General features: G+C 41.5%; 1 protein-coding gene across 4 annotated transcripts in view; it reads right to left on the bottom strand.

Moving 5' to 3' along the window:
• Cul1 (cullin 1) overlaps positions 1-14576 on the bottom strand; it is a 66811-nt gene that overhangs the window by 28530 nt on the left and 23705 nt on the right. For all 4 annotated transcript variants that reach the window (XM_048340411.1, XM_048340410.1, XM_048340412.1 and 1 more), the window contains exons 3-4: positions 4774-4948; positions 1642-1809 (exon numbers count right to left, since the gene is read on the bottom strand). In XM_048340411.1, coding sequence (XP_048196368.1) covers positions 1642-1809; positions 4774-4948 — 343 coding nt within the window. The remainder of the gene's footprint in view (positions 1-1641; positions 1810-4773; positions 4949-14576) is intronic.

Raw genomic sequence — 14576 nt, 5'->3', positions numbered from 1 at the left:
GCAGCAGGGAAAATGTCATAATGCCACTGACTTCTAACAAAGAACTAGTATACTTTAAAAATAACCTCCCTCCTCAGTCATGACCACCTTCCACACAGGTAATTTGACTCTGGATAATTTGTCACTTTCAAAGAAGCCAGGCAGAGTGAGAAAGCAGGACTAAGAGTAAACCCAAGACATTTCATAACCAGTTGTTGGGGGGGGGTGGGTGGGTAAAGTCTTGCTGAAACCCATTAGTAAATTAAGAATGAAATTTAACTTACGTCCTCTGGTTAATTAGAGGAAAACAAGCAATCTTCTATAGTTAGAAGCTCTAGTGTCATGGGGGAGGGGCACATTTCCTAATTTGTTGTGAGGTGATTTTATGACAAAGGAGCGCATCTGGAGGCTGGCACTATCCCACGTACTATGTACACTGTGCTGCTCTGCAGGCCCCCTGTGGAACCCTTTCTAGGTGGAGACGCTGAACTTAGGTGGCGTTTCTAAAAGCAGCCACAGCATCTAAGGATGTAGAGAGCGTGTGTTTTGGAAGTAGACCACTTAAATCTTAGTTGGCTGGGATGAAGTATGCAAAAAGAAAGACTTCTGGAGTCTATGGCTGCTGTTGGGTAAACACAGTACTTCAGGTCAAAAATGGGGTCCTCAAAGGGAACCAACCGAACCATGCCGGCTGGCCAACTCAGCCTCAAGACGGCATCTGTACATGGAAAAGCCAAGCAGAAGCACACTTGCCAATCGAAACAAACATTTCAAAACATGCTATAGGTGATAAATGTAGAATATTTTTGTCAACTGTAAAAATACTTTTAAAAAAGGGAAACATAAAAACTTCAAATAAAAAAATAGACCTATAAAGTTTTGTTGAAAGTATGTAAGTACATGAAAAATGCCTCTAGGTGGTGTGGATATAAATATAAACAACATGTTAGGCCAGGCCTAGCTACTTGGGAAACTGAGATCAGGAAGACAGAAGTTCAAGGTCGGCAGGCAAAAAAAGTTATGAGACCCCCCACCTCAATGAATAAAATGCTAGGCTCTGTGATACAGGCCTGTCATCCCAGCTCCATGGGAAGTATGAATAGTAAGTAAGATAGTGGTCCAGGCTGGCTAGGTCAAAAAGTGAAGATGCTATTCAAAAAATAGAGGGCTAGAGTGTGGCTCAAGTGGTAGAGAAACTGCTTGGTAAGCACAAGACCCTAAATTCAGACTCCACTGGGATGTGGGGTGGTGGGTCAGTAAGTTAAACCAGGAGCTGGTGGCTCACCCCTCTAATCCTAGCTACTCGGGAGGCCGAGATCTGAGTATCCTGGTTCAAAGACAGCCCAGGCAGGAAAGTCATGAGATTCCAATTAACCACCAGAAAACTGGAAGTGGTGCTGTGGCTCAAAGGGGTAGAGCGCTAGCCTCAAGCAAAAAAGCTCAGGGACAGCACCCAGGCCCTGAGTTCAAGCTTCACACACTAAAATGGGGGGTGGGGATGGGGCAAATTTTCAGCCTTCTACTTTCCTAGCCCCAAATATTTAATGGTCATTTATTGATAATTACTATGAAAACAGTGGAACAATGGCTTAGATCCCTTTACTGAAAGATAATATGTCATTAAGAAACTCACATCTGAATTACTAAAAAAATGAAGCTTACTGAATAGATTTCATATATTCCTTTCCGTCCTTCATCACATTCACGGCGGACCCAATGTCTATTGAGGTAGGCACAGATTCCATTCAGCACTTTGCTGGAGAATCGGTAGTCTTCCCACTGCTGGGTGTAGAACTTGAGTACACTCTCATCCATCAAATCCTCTCCATCCTAAAAACAAGAACACGAAAGCAGTAATAACTTTATCACATAAAACCTTAAAGATAAAAGTTAACAAAAAAAATCTATTATATCAAAAGACACTGATATAAATGATCACAGGTGGGTTCCTTAACTTACTTTGAATAAAACTATGCTAGTTGAATTCTGACAACTGCACAACAAAGAACTCTTTCACATCAAATTCATGCCATTAAACATGCATATACACTCATGAAATGTACCCTGAACTTTTAGACTAACAGGAGAGTTTCTTTTTATAAAAAAATTCACTTCAAAATCATCTCTACTTTTGCTGATTTCCCAGCTTAAAAGCTTACTGTCTTACTAATAATTTAGTACAATTTAATCACCCAGCTAAGTTGATTGAAAATCATAAAAGATATGCCTGTTGGTCAGTTGCATTTTACAAAAACAAAATGAATACAATGGTACTAATAACATCGTAAAAAATTACATTCATTAAGATCATGTTTATTGAGATTTCTATAATTAAACCTCAAATTTCTACATGGAGGAAATGAGCTGGAAACTTTTCCTAGGTATTAATGGCATCTACAAAGTGTGTCCTGACTTTAAAAATACTTCTTTCATTTCACAGGTGCTGTAACACACGCTGCAAGAGAAGGCAGGAAAAGCTGGTAGGAGCTGCATGTCTCTCAAGCTTCCTTGATTTCCAGAAGAGCCACAGACAGGCAGGCGCTAATGGATCAGACCTATAATCCTTGCTACTCAGGAGGCTGAGATCTGAATATCTCAGTTCAAAGCCAGCTCAGGCAGAAAAGTCCATAAAGTCCCTAAGACTCTTATCTCTAAGTGACCACCAAAAATGCAAGTGTATGTGTGGCTCAAAGTGGTAAAGCACTAACCTTGAGTGAAAAAGTTCAGGGACAGCACAGCATTCAGGCCCTGAGTCCAAGCCCCACAACCAACAAAAATAGAAAATAATTAAAAAAATAAAAAAGAGCCAAAGGTCTGCAGAATTGAAGCTCCACAAATCAGGTCCTCAAGTGACTCAACCACTCATGTCAAGATATGATCATGTCTAGGGCTGGGGATATAGCCTAGAGGCAAGAGTGCCTGCCTCGGATACACGAGGCCCTGGGTTCGCTTCCCCAGCACCACATATACAGAAAACGGCCAGAAGCGGCGCTGTGGCTCAAGTGGCAGAGTGCTAGCCTTGAGCGGGAAGAAACCAGGGACAGTGCTCAGGCCCGGAGTCCAAGGCCCAGGACTGGCCAAAAAAAAAAAAAAAAAAAAAAAAGATATGATCATGTCTAAACACAATTTTTTTGTTCATTTGAATATCATGAAATCTTTAAGATGTAAAGCCAAACTATTCTAGATGATAGATGGTATAGAGTTTTCAAAAAATGCAAACACATCATTGATGGCCTGGCTATCTCATGTTTTCATTTTTAATTATTTTTTGTGCCAGTCCTGGTGCTTGAACTCAGTCTCTGAATTTCTTTTGCCCACAGCTAGCGCTTTACCACTTGAACCACATCTCAACTTTCAGCTTTTTTGGTGGCTAACTGGAGATAAAACTCTCACAGACTTCTCTGCCCGGGCTGGCTTTGAACCATGATCCTCAGATCTCAACCTCCTGAGTAGCTTGGATTGTAGGCACCTACCTAGCTCTGGCAATCTCGTTTTTTATACAGCACAATGCACTTTTCCTTCACTTTGGTACCAAGCAATAATAAGGTGCTGCAAATACCAAGGACATTGTGGACAAAATGGCTGCTTCATAAACACTGAGGAACATGGAAGTTATATTACACAAACCACAATTTGTGCCAATCAATTATGGTCTGTTAGGATAATGTGTTCCTAATTAGGTTATAAAATAATTAAGGAAAGCAATCTTCAGCATGACAAAATTTTTGCATATTTTCTTTGTAAAAAATTTCTGCCATGCTGGGTACGGGTGGCTCATGCCTATAATCAATCCTAGCTACTGAGGAGGCTGAGATCTGAGGATCATGGTTCAAAGCCAGCTTGGGCAGCAAAGTCTGTGAGACACTTATCTCCAATACACTACTCAGAAAAGGCTGGGAGTGGTGCTGTGGCTCAAGTGGTAGCAAAAAGATCAGGACAGTGCCCAGGCCCAGAGATTAAGATCAAGCCCCCTAGGACTGGCAAAAATAAAATGAAATAAAATGATTTTGGCCATACACAGCGAAGAGTCACTGAAGAACTTGAGAGAAGTCTTTGCTCACTGCCTAGCATGCACAGCATAGATGAAGGAGTTACCTGCCCACCAGTGGCTGGTGTCAAGAATCACATTGCCTTTGCTAGAGCATGGAGACTGAAGAAAAGGGAAAAGAGCCCTCCTGCTGCCCGAGCAAAGGCTCCGACTCAAAGGACACGGATATGTGTCGTGACATGCAAACTAGTTTATGGTCGCCATTTGAAATATTCTTCATAAAGCAGCTGTATGACATCTGACAACACAATGGCTAAAATCTACATAATCTTGGCATTTCTTTTACACTTGATTTTTGGAGAGAGGGACAGTGCAGGGGAAGGATGAAACTCAGGGCCTTGAACCTGCTGGGTAAGTGCGCTATAATTGAGCTATATGTCCTTATTGATGTATCTTGAAGAACAAATACATTGGACTCAAAGTAAGAGTAATCTGAGTATACAATTATATGCACTAAATGAGAAGACTCATCGACCTTAACATCAGATATAAATTAGCTAAGAAGAAAAAAATAATACTATGTAAAGTTATCAAAAGTGTCTAATTTCACAAAGTAAAAGAACAGAATATGGTATATGGTTTTTCTTCATTATAGGTAAAACACTAAGCAATATTCAACCATCTCCAAGTACATGTTCAAGGGAAGCAGTGATCAAGTCACATGAAACGTTTAGCTTTTAAGGTACAAGAATGGCGACTTTTTAAACATCTTATCCTACGCTCAATAGAGCAATAAATAATCTTACCTTAAGAAGATTTGTCAAGTAATTCTTCAAAAATTCCTTAAGTCGTTTGTATAGTTCCAGGCCAACAAACTGAGCTCCTCCAGGTGTCTGCCCCTTTTTCGACTTGGAAGGAGGGACTCCAGCGCCCCGTGCTTGATTGGACTGGTGTACACTAGTACAGTAGTTATAAACATGACTTGGAGAAGTTAAAGGAATTAATATGCAACACAAATGGCAACAGTGATCTCATAAGATGAGCATATTTCTTTCAATGTCAATACAATAACAATATATTGGCCAGAATCTGTCAAAAACCAGAATGGAAAAAAGATTCTACTCTTATCGATAAAGCTGAAAGCTAGCAGCTCCATTTACAAGTATGCCCACAGGCCTGGAAAAGAACATTCCAGGAGGAAGAACACCAGGGAAACCTGGACTTTGACTATATGGAAACCTCAAGAAAGTTTATAAATGAAAAACAATTATAGAATTTACTTCACAGAAAACAAAAAGCTGCCAGGTGCTAGTAGCTCACACAGGTAATCCTAGCTACTCAGTAAGCTGAGATCTGAGGGTTAGGGTTCAAAGCCAGCCCAGGCAGAAAAGTCCATTGAGACGCTTATCTCCAAATAACCACCAGAAAACCGGAAGTGGAGCTGTGGCTCAAAGTGGTAGAGTGCTAGCCTTGAACAAAAAGAAGCCAGGGACAATGCCCAGGCCCTGAGTCCAAGCCCCAGGACTGGCAAAAAAAAAAGTGAAATCCTGCATTAAATCTCCAGTTCTGGGGCTGGGAATATGGCCTAGTGGCAAGAGTGCATGCCTCATATACATGAAGCCCTGGGTTTGATTCCCCAGCACCACATATATAGAAAATGGCCAGAAGTGGCACTGTGGTTCAAGAGGCAGAGTGCTAGCCTTGAGCAGAAAAAGAAGCTAGGGACAGTGCTCAGGCCCTGAGTTCAAGCCCAGGACTGGCAAAAAATTAAAAAATAAAAATAAATAAATAAATACACGGAACTTACCCAATATGTAGTACCTTGAATGCAGACAAAAAATAAAAAAAAAATCTCCAGTTCTGCCCCCTCCCCATGTATTCAAGTCATACACTGAAGATCTGTACATTTTGCAATATGTAACTCATTAAAAAAAAATCCTCATTTCAAAAAGGCTACACACACAGAGGAGTGTTTCTGCTACCCACTGAGTAACAGAGCTCTCTTTTGGACCTGAATTGGGAACATGGGTCCATTAATGATAGATACCCCAATTGTCTTCTTGTTCGTGACATAACCTGTTCCGGTGGAAACCACAGGGAGAAAAGGAAATCCTTAATTTATCACCACAAACTTTATGCTAATTCTCTGGGATGGCTTGTGATGCTTTGTGCCAGGTTTAGGTAATCCTCCCTCTGTCAATGTTTCAACAGTCTGTTCACCTAGACCCGACTTCCTTAGTGGGGTCTGCAGTGTACTTTCTGCTCAGATGAGCAATGGTTTCTAAATCTCGAGCCAATTAGCTACTCCACCTTGTCCTCACTCTAAGTTTTTCACTTGTAGAAAACTGTATATTTCAACTGTATATGTCTGTGCAAGTGTCCTGCCTTCATGTTTACTCTTCTCTTAAAAGATTCTCTAATGCCTATTTGCTGACTTTACACTGATATGGAGATGTTCAGCCATACTCTTAAGATCAACTTTTTAAAAAAGTTATAGTTAGTATATAGCAGTTATATATAAAGTTATAGCTCTGTAACATGATCCATCATCTTAAAGCATGTCTGACCTCCCTGTGTTACCTGACCCTGACAAGCCTCTAGGAGACCGCCATCACTACTCAGGTGCTCAGGTTGGCTTTCCCTTACCACATTACTCAAGAGTTATAATCAAGTCCACTCCATAACTAGCTATATAAGTTATAGCTAGTTACAGTTAGTATATAACAGGGTAAAAAAGTAGGAAGAAATAGAGACCAAAAAAACTCTTGCATGGGAGTTAAAGACTCAAAATCATGGCACTTGGGCTGGGAATGAGGCTTAGTGGTAGAGTGCTTGCCTAGCATGCACGAAGGCCTAGGTTCAATTCCTCAGCACCACATAAACAGAAAAAGCTGGAAGTGATGCTGTGGCTCAAGAGGTAGAGTGCTAGCCTTAAGCAAAAAGAAGCCAGGGACAGTGGCTTGAGTCCCAAGCCCCAGGACTGACCAAAAAAAAAATTTTTTTTTGTGTCACCTATTTATAGTTTTGATGGACATGGTCATGTCAATCTAGTGATTCCATTTCCTCAGACAATGGTTCTGGGTGGTTAAGATGGGGAAGGCCACTCAAATACAGATGACCCACAGGACGTCAGGCCTTCTATTTTCTTTAAGATCAACTCTTTAAGGGTAGAACGATGTCAATTTATATGCTTCAGAAATCAACTTTATTTGTTACAGTGTGGTCTTGTGTCCCTATATCCATTTATCTACTGAAAATTTAAGAACAAAGGACACTGAGGGTGCTTTTATTTTAATAGCAGCAATGAATAGCTGAATTTGTACTGAATTTGAGTCAGTATCTCAAGTGAATGCACCATAAAGTCACTAGGTACAAAATAGTTTAACTTGAAATTACTCCTGCCTCCCTCTCCATTTTTGCTTTTATAAACAAACTAGCAGGCTTGTTTCAAGATGAAAGTATAAATTTATTTAGTTGTTTAGGTTTTTTTGACAGTCCTGGGGCTTGAACTCAGAGCCTGGGCACTGTCCCTGAGTTTTTTTTTGCTCAAGGCTAGCACTCCACCACTTGAGTCACAGTGCCACTTCTGGATTTTTCTGTTTATGAGAACTTAGGAACTAGGAAAGCACTCCATCACTAAGCCACATTCCCAGCCCCATTTACAGCTTTCAAAATTAGATAGTGCTACAGTAAATGTCCAATAACCTACATGGGAAAATCTTTGATGAATAGAAAATAAAGACCGAATAAGGCCATCAGATCACTTTATATGTCACATAAAGATTACCCATGCTAAGAAGAGGCAGAATCAGACAAATACTCATAAACGTAAAAATTCTATCTACCCTTAAGCTTTATACTGTGAATGGGGAATTTCAAATAGTTCTGTAGTACATGTCTATTTTTTCTCAGAAAAAGAAAAGCTGCCTTTATGACACCCCTCTCCTTTCAGACTTGTGTGATTTTGAAGCTTGAACACTTCTCCTCCTACGAGGGGAGTGGGGGAATCACACAGAGCTGCAAGTCTTACTGTACGTTAAGAATACTGGAATGAGCACTGGTGAGACTTTCCACAAGCTGGGCAGGAGAGGAAGTGCTCCAGCACTCCCTGTGTGCTGGGCAGAGGGCCACTCCCTAGCTGTTGGGTAGAGACTCCTTAGAGACTGCTAGTCAAATAGTCTTCAGATCTCTTATAGTTACTGACTTGCCTGTTTATTAATGAGAAATTGTTTCTTTGTTTATTTGTTTGCCAGTCCTGGGCCTTGGGCTCAGGGCCTGAGCACTGTCCCTGGCTTCTTTTTGCTCAAGGCTAGCAATCTGCCACTTGAGCCACAGCGCCACTTCTGGCCATTTTCTATATATGTGGTGCTGGGGAATCGAACCCAGGGCTTCATGTATACAAGGCAAGCACTCTTGCCACTAGGCCATATTCCCAACCCCTATTAATGAGAAATTGTTACTGTACTTCATCCAATAATGGTCTTGTTGACTTTTCTTTTTTGGCCAGTCTTGGGGCTTGAACTCAGGGTCTGGGCACTGTCCCTGAGCTTCTTTCGCTCAAGGCCAGCACTCTACCACTTGAGCAATAGCGCCACTTTCGGCTTTTCTGTGTATGTGGTACCGAAGAACTGAACCCACAGCTTCATGCATGCTAGACAATCACCCTACCACTAAGTCATACTCCTAGCCCTCAATTTGTTTTATAACTTGGTAACACACCTGTCTGTCCTATGTTTCAAGGTATTATCAATTTGAATTTGGAATTATGTTCCTGGTGACTTGGGACTTTTACCATTAAGAGGTAGTTGCATTTATTCCTATTAACACTGCTTTGGAAACCTATTGTATTTCATATTGATATGGCTATACCTATCTTTTGGTTAGAATTTCCCTCAAATATCTTTGGTCTCTCTTTTTAACTATAATCCTATGTTTTGGTATGTATACTAAAAAACCACTAAAGCATAATAAACATTTAAAAAAATGAATGTGATCGTCTCTGATGGGATAGTTCAATTTTATAATTAAGCTGTTTCGTAACATTATTTGAATTAACCTCTACCATCCTTTGTATTATATACTTTAATTCTTTTTCTATGCTTCATGTTTCTTCCCTTTTCTGTCAACTGGAATGGACTTATACCTCTTGAATATTGTGGCAAGGGAGAGCCAACTTGAGAACCTGAGTAGTGATGGCGGTCTCCAAGAGGCTTGTCAGGTTCAGGTAACACAGGAAGGTCAGACATGCTTTAAGATGGTGGATCATGTTACAGAGCCCAGCCTGGTTCAGCCTCTGGAGCAGGCCCGACCACTTTCCTGTCATACTAGAAATGCCATGGTTTTTGTGTTTGGTTGGAACAAGTTGCTGTGACAGGGTCCTATGGAGGGCACCTTCTGTGCACCAGGCAACATGAGCAAGAGTCAGAAGAGAAACAGAAAATTACTGCCACAGTAACTTCTGTGGGCTCTTGTTCCAAAATGGATACACAATTTCTCAGCCTTTTTTTGGTAGGACACACAATTTCCCAGTCTTTCTTGTGTGTGTGTGTGTGTGTGTGTGTGTGTGTGTGTGTGTGTGTGTGTGTGTGTGTGTGTGTGTGAAGAGACATGTTGGAGACTGAACAAAACTAAAAATAAAACAATGGGCCAAAGTATATTTGAGTTTCCCCCCTTTTTGGTGGTACTGGGGTTTGAGTTTAGGGCTTATGCTTAGCACAATATCATTTGAGCCACACCTCCAGTCCTGCTTTTTTGCTGGGCGTTTTGGGGTTGGGAGTCTAGTGAACTCTTTTGCCCAGGTTAGCCTTGAGCCACATTCCTGCTGGAATGATTAAATGGGAGCCATGGGAGCATGGTTATTTTTATGTCTTTGGGAATGTATTTCTTGGGGTTGGAGGCATGGCTCAGTTGACAGAACACTAGTCAATGAGCAAAAGCATCAGGTACCCTGTTCAAGTCCACTTCTGGACTTGGATAAAAAGAATTTTTAAAAAGGAATATATTTCTCAGTTCTCTCCAGAAAGATAGCAGGCTAGCACTGGTACCTGTGCTGCAGAAACCTGCTTTCCTTCTCACCAACCCTGACAATAACCATTTCATTAAAACCATTTTTCTCTTGACTGCCTTAAAATTTTTTTTCATTTGAACTTTAATAGCTATGAGCCTTAGCGTTTTGCTACATACTATCTGCATTTCTTTCTGTAAGCTAGTTATGTTCTTACAGCCTTATTTTAAGAGTATGGATGAATGTAGACATATGAGTGGTAGTTTGCATAGATGAGCAGACTTAGAGAGTAAAAGATCTAAAATTCAAACATTTGTTGGGTTAGATGCTATTCCAAAATGGACGAGGATCATCATCATCTGTTATTCCTTCTACTTGATCTGCTCTTCTATGAAGGAAACAAGGTTGGCAGCAGGCAGGCAGAAGTAGGAAATCTGTTACCTAGAACCCTCTACACCCAGAGTGCCCACCAACGGAGAAGGCCCAGGGAACTGAGAGGGGAAGAATGGCTGCTGCGATGTGACTGAACCCGGTGGGGGCTCGGCAACAGCTGGCATCAGTGTGGCCTGACACGCTGTCTCTGCCTAGTGTGTGCGGCAGGCAGCCAAGAGCTCAGCCCACTGACTCTGGGTAAAAAGTGCAAACAGCCCCCACCAAAAGTCATCGCAAACCACAGCACCCCAGAACAGAGGACTGTGTGTGGAATACGCAGTGCTATGAGTTACTGAGATGAGAGAGATGAGAGATAAGCCGGCAAGGCTAGGAAGGATGAATGAGACCATTATGATATTGGTGGGGAGAGGGGGCTTTCGAAAAACAGACTGCATGGAGTGGGGAGCCTCAGGTGATCAAGCGTGGTCTGCTTGTTCCTATGCTGTTGAAGAGAAATTCATGGAAGGGCACATCTGCTACCTCAGGTTCACATTAAAACACACACACACACACACACACACACACACACACACACACACAAAAAAAAAACCACGAAGAACTGCGGTACCGGCAGAACAGCTGAATACTGAAGATGCTTCCTGTGATTTCTTTAACCCCATTTTACACATGTGGTAATATCCAACAATGAAATGCTGCTCTTGGTCTAATAAGGAAGGAAAGAAAACCCAATTTATGAATGGAGAAGTCTTTCTCTTCAAGGTGGAAATCCTTTACTGAAATGTGGATCAAGACTCTAACACAGGGCTGGGGAGATGACCTAGTGGCAAGAATGCTTGCCTTGTATACATGAGGCCCTGGGTTCGATTCCCCAGCACCACATATATAGAAAACGGCCAGAAGTAGCGCTGTGGCTCAAGTGGCAGAGTGGCTAGCCTTGAGCAAGAAGAAGCCAGGGACAGTGCTCAGGCCCTGAGTCCAAGGCCCAGGACTGGCCAAAAAAAAAAAAAAAGACTCTAACACAGTTTTGTTTTTTTAAGTTATTGTACTTGACTTTGAGATCCAAAACCTGTTTTTTGCCAATTTGTGCTTTTCTTTCTGAAATTAAGTGAACTGAGTAGCAGCAGAGAACACACTAGTGGATTCTCTGCAAATGATGAGCTATAGAGAAATACCTGTAGCTCTAGATAATCATGTTGGCTGTGAGCTGAAAATCAATTATTTTTGTGATAGTTCTGGAGGCTTGAACTCTGCCTGTATTCTTGCTCTGAACTTGCCCCCCCCCCCCCACAGGTTCTACTCTACCATCTGAGCCATATTTCCAGCCCAGCTTTTTTTGCTAGTTAATTGGAGATGGAGTCTCAAGGACATTTTTGCCCTGCGGGCTTTGAACTTTGATTACTAGAGGGAAAAAAAAGGAAAAAGAAATTCTGACCTGGAAATGAGAGGCAGGCAGCTTTGGGCCCTTGATAAAATGCTCAACAAACAGGCCTGACCCTTAGCCAAGCAAGGTGGGGCCCCACACATCCCTACACCCCTTTGAGTCCTCTTCACTTAGCTGTTTATTTTCTGGACCTAGTATATTACATGAAATAGAATGGTGTCAACAAAATGAATAAGAGATTTCAGCCAGGCACTGGTGGCTCACGCCTGTCATCCTAGCTACTCAAAGATTGAGATCTGATCATGGTTCAAAGCCATTTGAGGCAGGAGAATCCAAGACTCTATCTCCAATTAAACACCAAAAAACCAAAAGTGTAGCTGTGGCTCAAGTGGTAGAGTGCTAGACTTGAGCAAAAGAACTCAGGGACAGCACCCAGGCCCTGAGTTCAAGCCCCATGACTGCAAAGAAAAGCAAAAACAAAGAGAGAGAGAGATTTCCATACTTATTTCAAATTCACAAAGGGAACATACTATTATTCACCTTCCTACACAGAACAGACATCTACTATATTGTATTGTAACAGCATGTGCATAAGATATGATAGAAAACCAGAGATGAATGCTGGTAGGAAGTGCTCAATGGACAGGACAAGACAAGACAGGTGCAAGGAGAAGAAAGTTTTGAGGAGAGGTTGGGAGCAAAGTTAATGGAAGTCCGATTTTTGCTTAATAGATGCTTTGGGCTACTTTCTCCCCTTCCTTTACTCCTTTCTCTCTTACCATTCTGAATTGAAAAAAATCAAGAAAAATGTTTAATAAGCCCTCTTCCAAATATGAGAGGTCCCTAAATGCTCTAGGAACATTTGCTTTGCAAGCAGAAGTATGTTGTTTCTTTAGAAAATAAGGAGGCGGGACAAGGCCAATTACTGGAGATTCTCCAACATCAATAGAGGAAGTTACTCCACCAACCCTCAGGCTAATAATGTGAGGAGTGCAGGGTTTCTAGCACAGTGCCTGACATACAAGACTCAAAGGATAGCTATTATTTTAGAAATACTCAAGAATTAAAATTATTATTATTTTTTAAAATCCTATGACAGGAATGAGATAATGCCTTGTTTATTTGTTTTGTTTTTGTTGCCAGTCCTGGGGTTTGGACTCAAGGCCTGAGCACTGTCCCTGGCTTCTTTTTGCTCAAGGCAAGCACTCTACCTCTTGAGCCACAGCACCACTTCCAGCCTTTTCTATATATGTGGTGCTGAGGAATCGAACCCAGGGCTTCATGTCTATGAGGCGAGCACTTTACCATTAGGCCATATTCCCAGCCCCGAGAATTAAAATTATTTTTGATTTGGTTAGATTCTCCAATGTTAATACATGAAGTTGCTGCCTTCTCAGATAAAAATTGAAAGAAAAAAGAACACTCAATTTGAACGGCAGTACAAAAACATTGAAGTTGTATGTATGAATAGACACAAAACAGTTACTTAGAGAAAAAGAACTTAGTAGTATCTGCAAGAACACAACATATCTACAAGCAAAAGCAGAAAAAGGACCAACCCAGTTTAGTGAGAAATTACATATTAGCAAATTTCCCAGGGCTGGGAGCAGTGGTGTGTGCCTATAATCCCCTTCACTCGGGAGGCTGAGGTAGTAGGTTAGGGAGTGGTCCGTCTGCCTGGGCTGCACAATGAGATCCTGACATTCTCTAAACAAAAATTCCTCATAGACTCAGCAATGAAGTTTCCTATGGTCCCAACAAGTGTCAAGACTTGCCACTAGAGTCACAAGCTTGCAAGTCTACTTGCTAACAACAGCAACAAAAAAATCAGTTTTGGGGCTGGGGATATAGCCTAGTGGCAAGAGTGCCTGCCTCGGATACACGAGGCCCTAGGTTCGATTCCCCAGCACCACATATACAGAAAACGGCCAGAAGCGGCGCTGTGGCTCAAGTGGCAGAGTGCTAGCCTTGAGCGGGGAGAAGCCAGGGACAGTGCTCAGGCCCTGAGTCCAAGGCCCAGGACTGGCCAAAAAAAAAAAAAAAAAATCAGTTTTATCCAGCAGGCCCGAGCTCTGTGTGAAGACGATCCTCACAAAGTGGACTCCATCTTTACTGTGTCCCTGACTCACTCCGTAATTCCAATCTCAGGCATTTATCCAACAATTTTCCAGCCAGGGAAGCATGTTGTAACAGTATTATTATTATTATTATTATTATTATTATTATTATTATTTTGGTACCAGTCCTTGGGCCTGTGTGCTATCTGGGAACTTCCATGCTGAAGGCTAGCCCTCTACTGCTCTACAGTTCCACTTCTGGCCTTACTTTTTTTCTGGTGGTTATTTGAAGTTGAGTCTAATGGACTTTCTTGTGTGGGCTGGCTTCAAGCCACGATCCTCAGATCTCAGCCTTCTGAGAAGTTAGGATGGACAGGCACAGAACAGTATTCTTAACAGCCAATAAGGGAAAACAACTCAGAGCCATTACTGAGGGATGGATAAAAACAAAATGTAAAATAGCCATACAATGAAGTCACAATGAAGTTTTGATACATTTTTCAATGAGGAAGCTTAAGAACATAGTAAATGAAAGTAAATGACATGAAAACTTCCTATTCTATAATCCTGTCTACATGAAATGTCCAAAATAGACAAATTCTACATTAGTAGTTGCCAGAGATTGTGGGGAGTATGGGAATCCCTTGCTAACTGGTGCAAATTGTCTTTTGGGGGTAATAAAACATTCTAAAGTTAGACAATAATGGCAAATATACTGAAAATTACTGTACTATATACTACCTGAGCCACAGGTCCACATCTGGCTTTTTTGAT

This window comes from Perognathus longimembris, chromosome 2 (genome assembly GCF_023159225.1).
Source record: "Perognathus longimembris pacificus isolate PPM17 chromosome 2, ASM2315922v1, whole genome shotgun sequence".
Lineage (NCBI taxonomy): Eukaryota > Metazoa > Chordata > Mammalia > Rodentia > Heteromyidae > Perognathus > Perognathus longimembris.
Note: the sequence above shows the minus strand (reverse complement) of the source record. Positions and strands in the feature narration are given on the sequence as shown.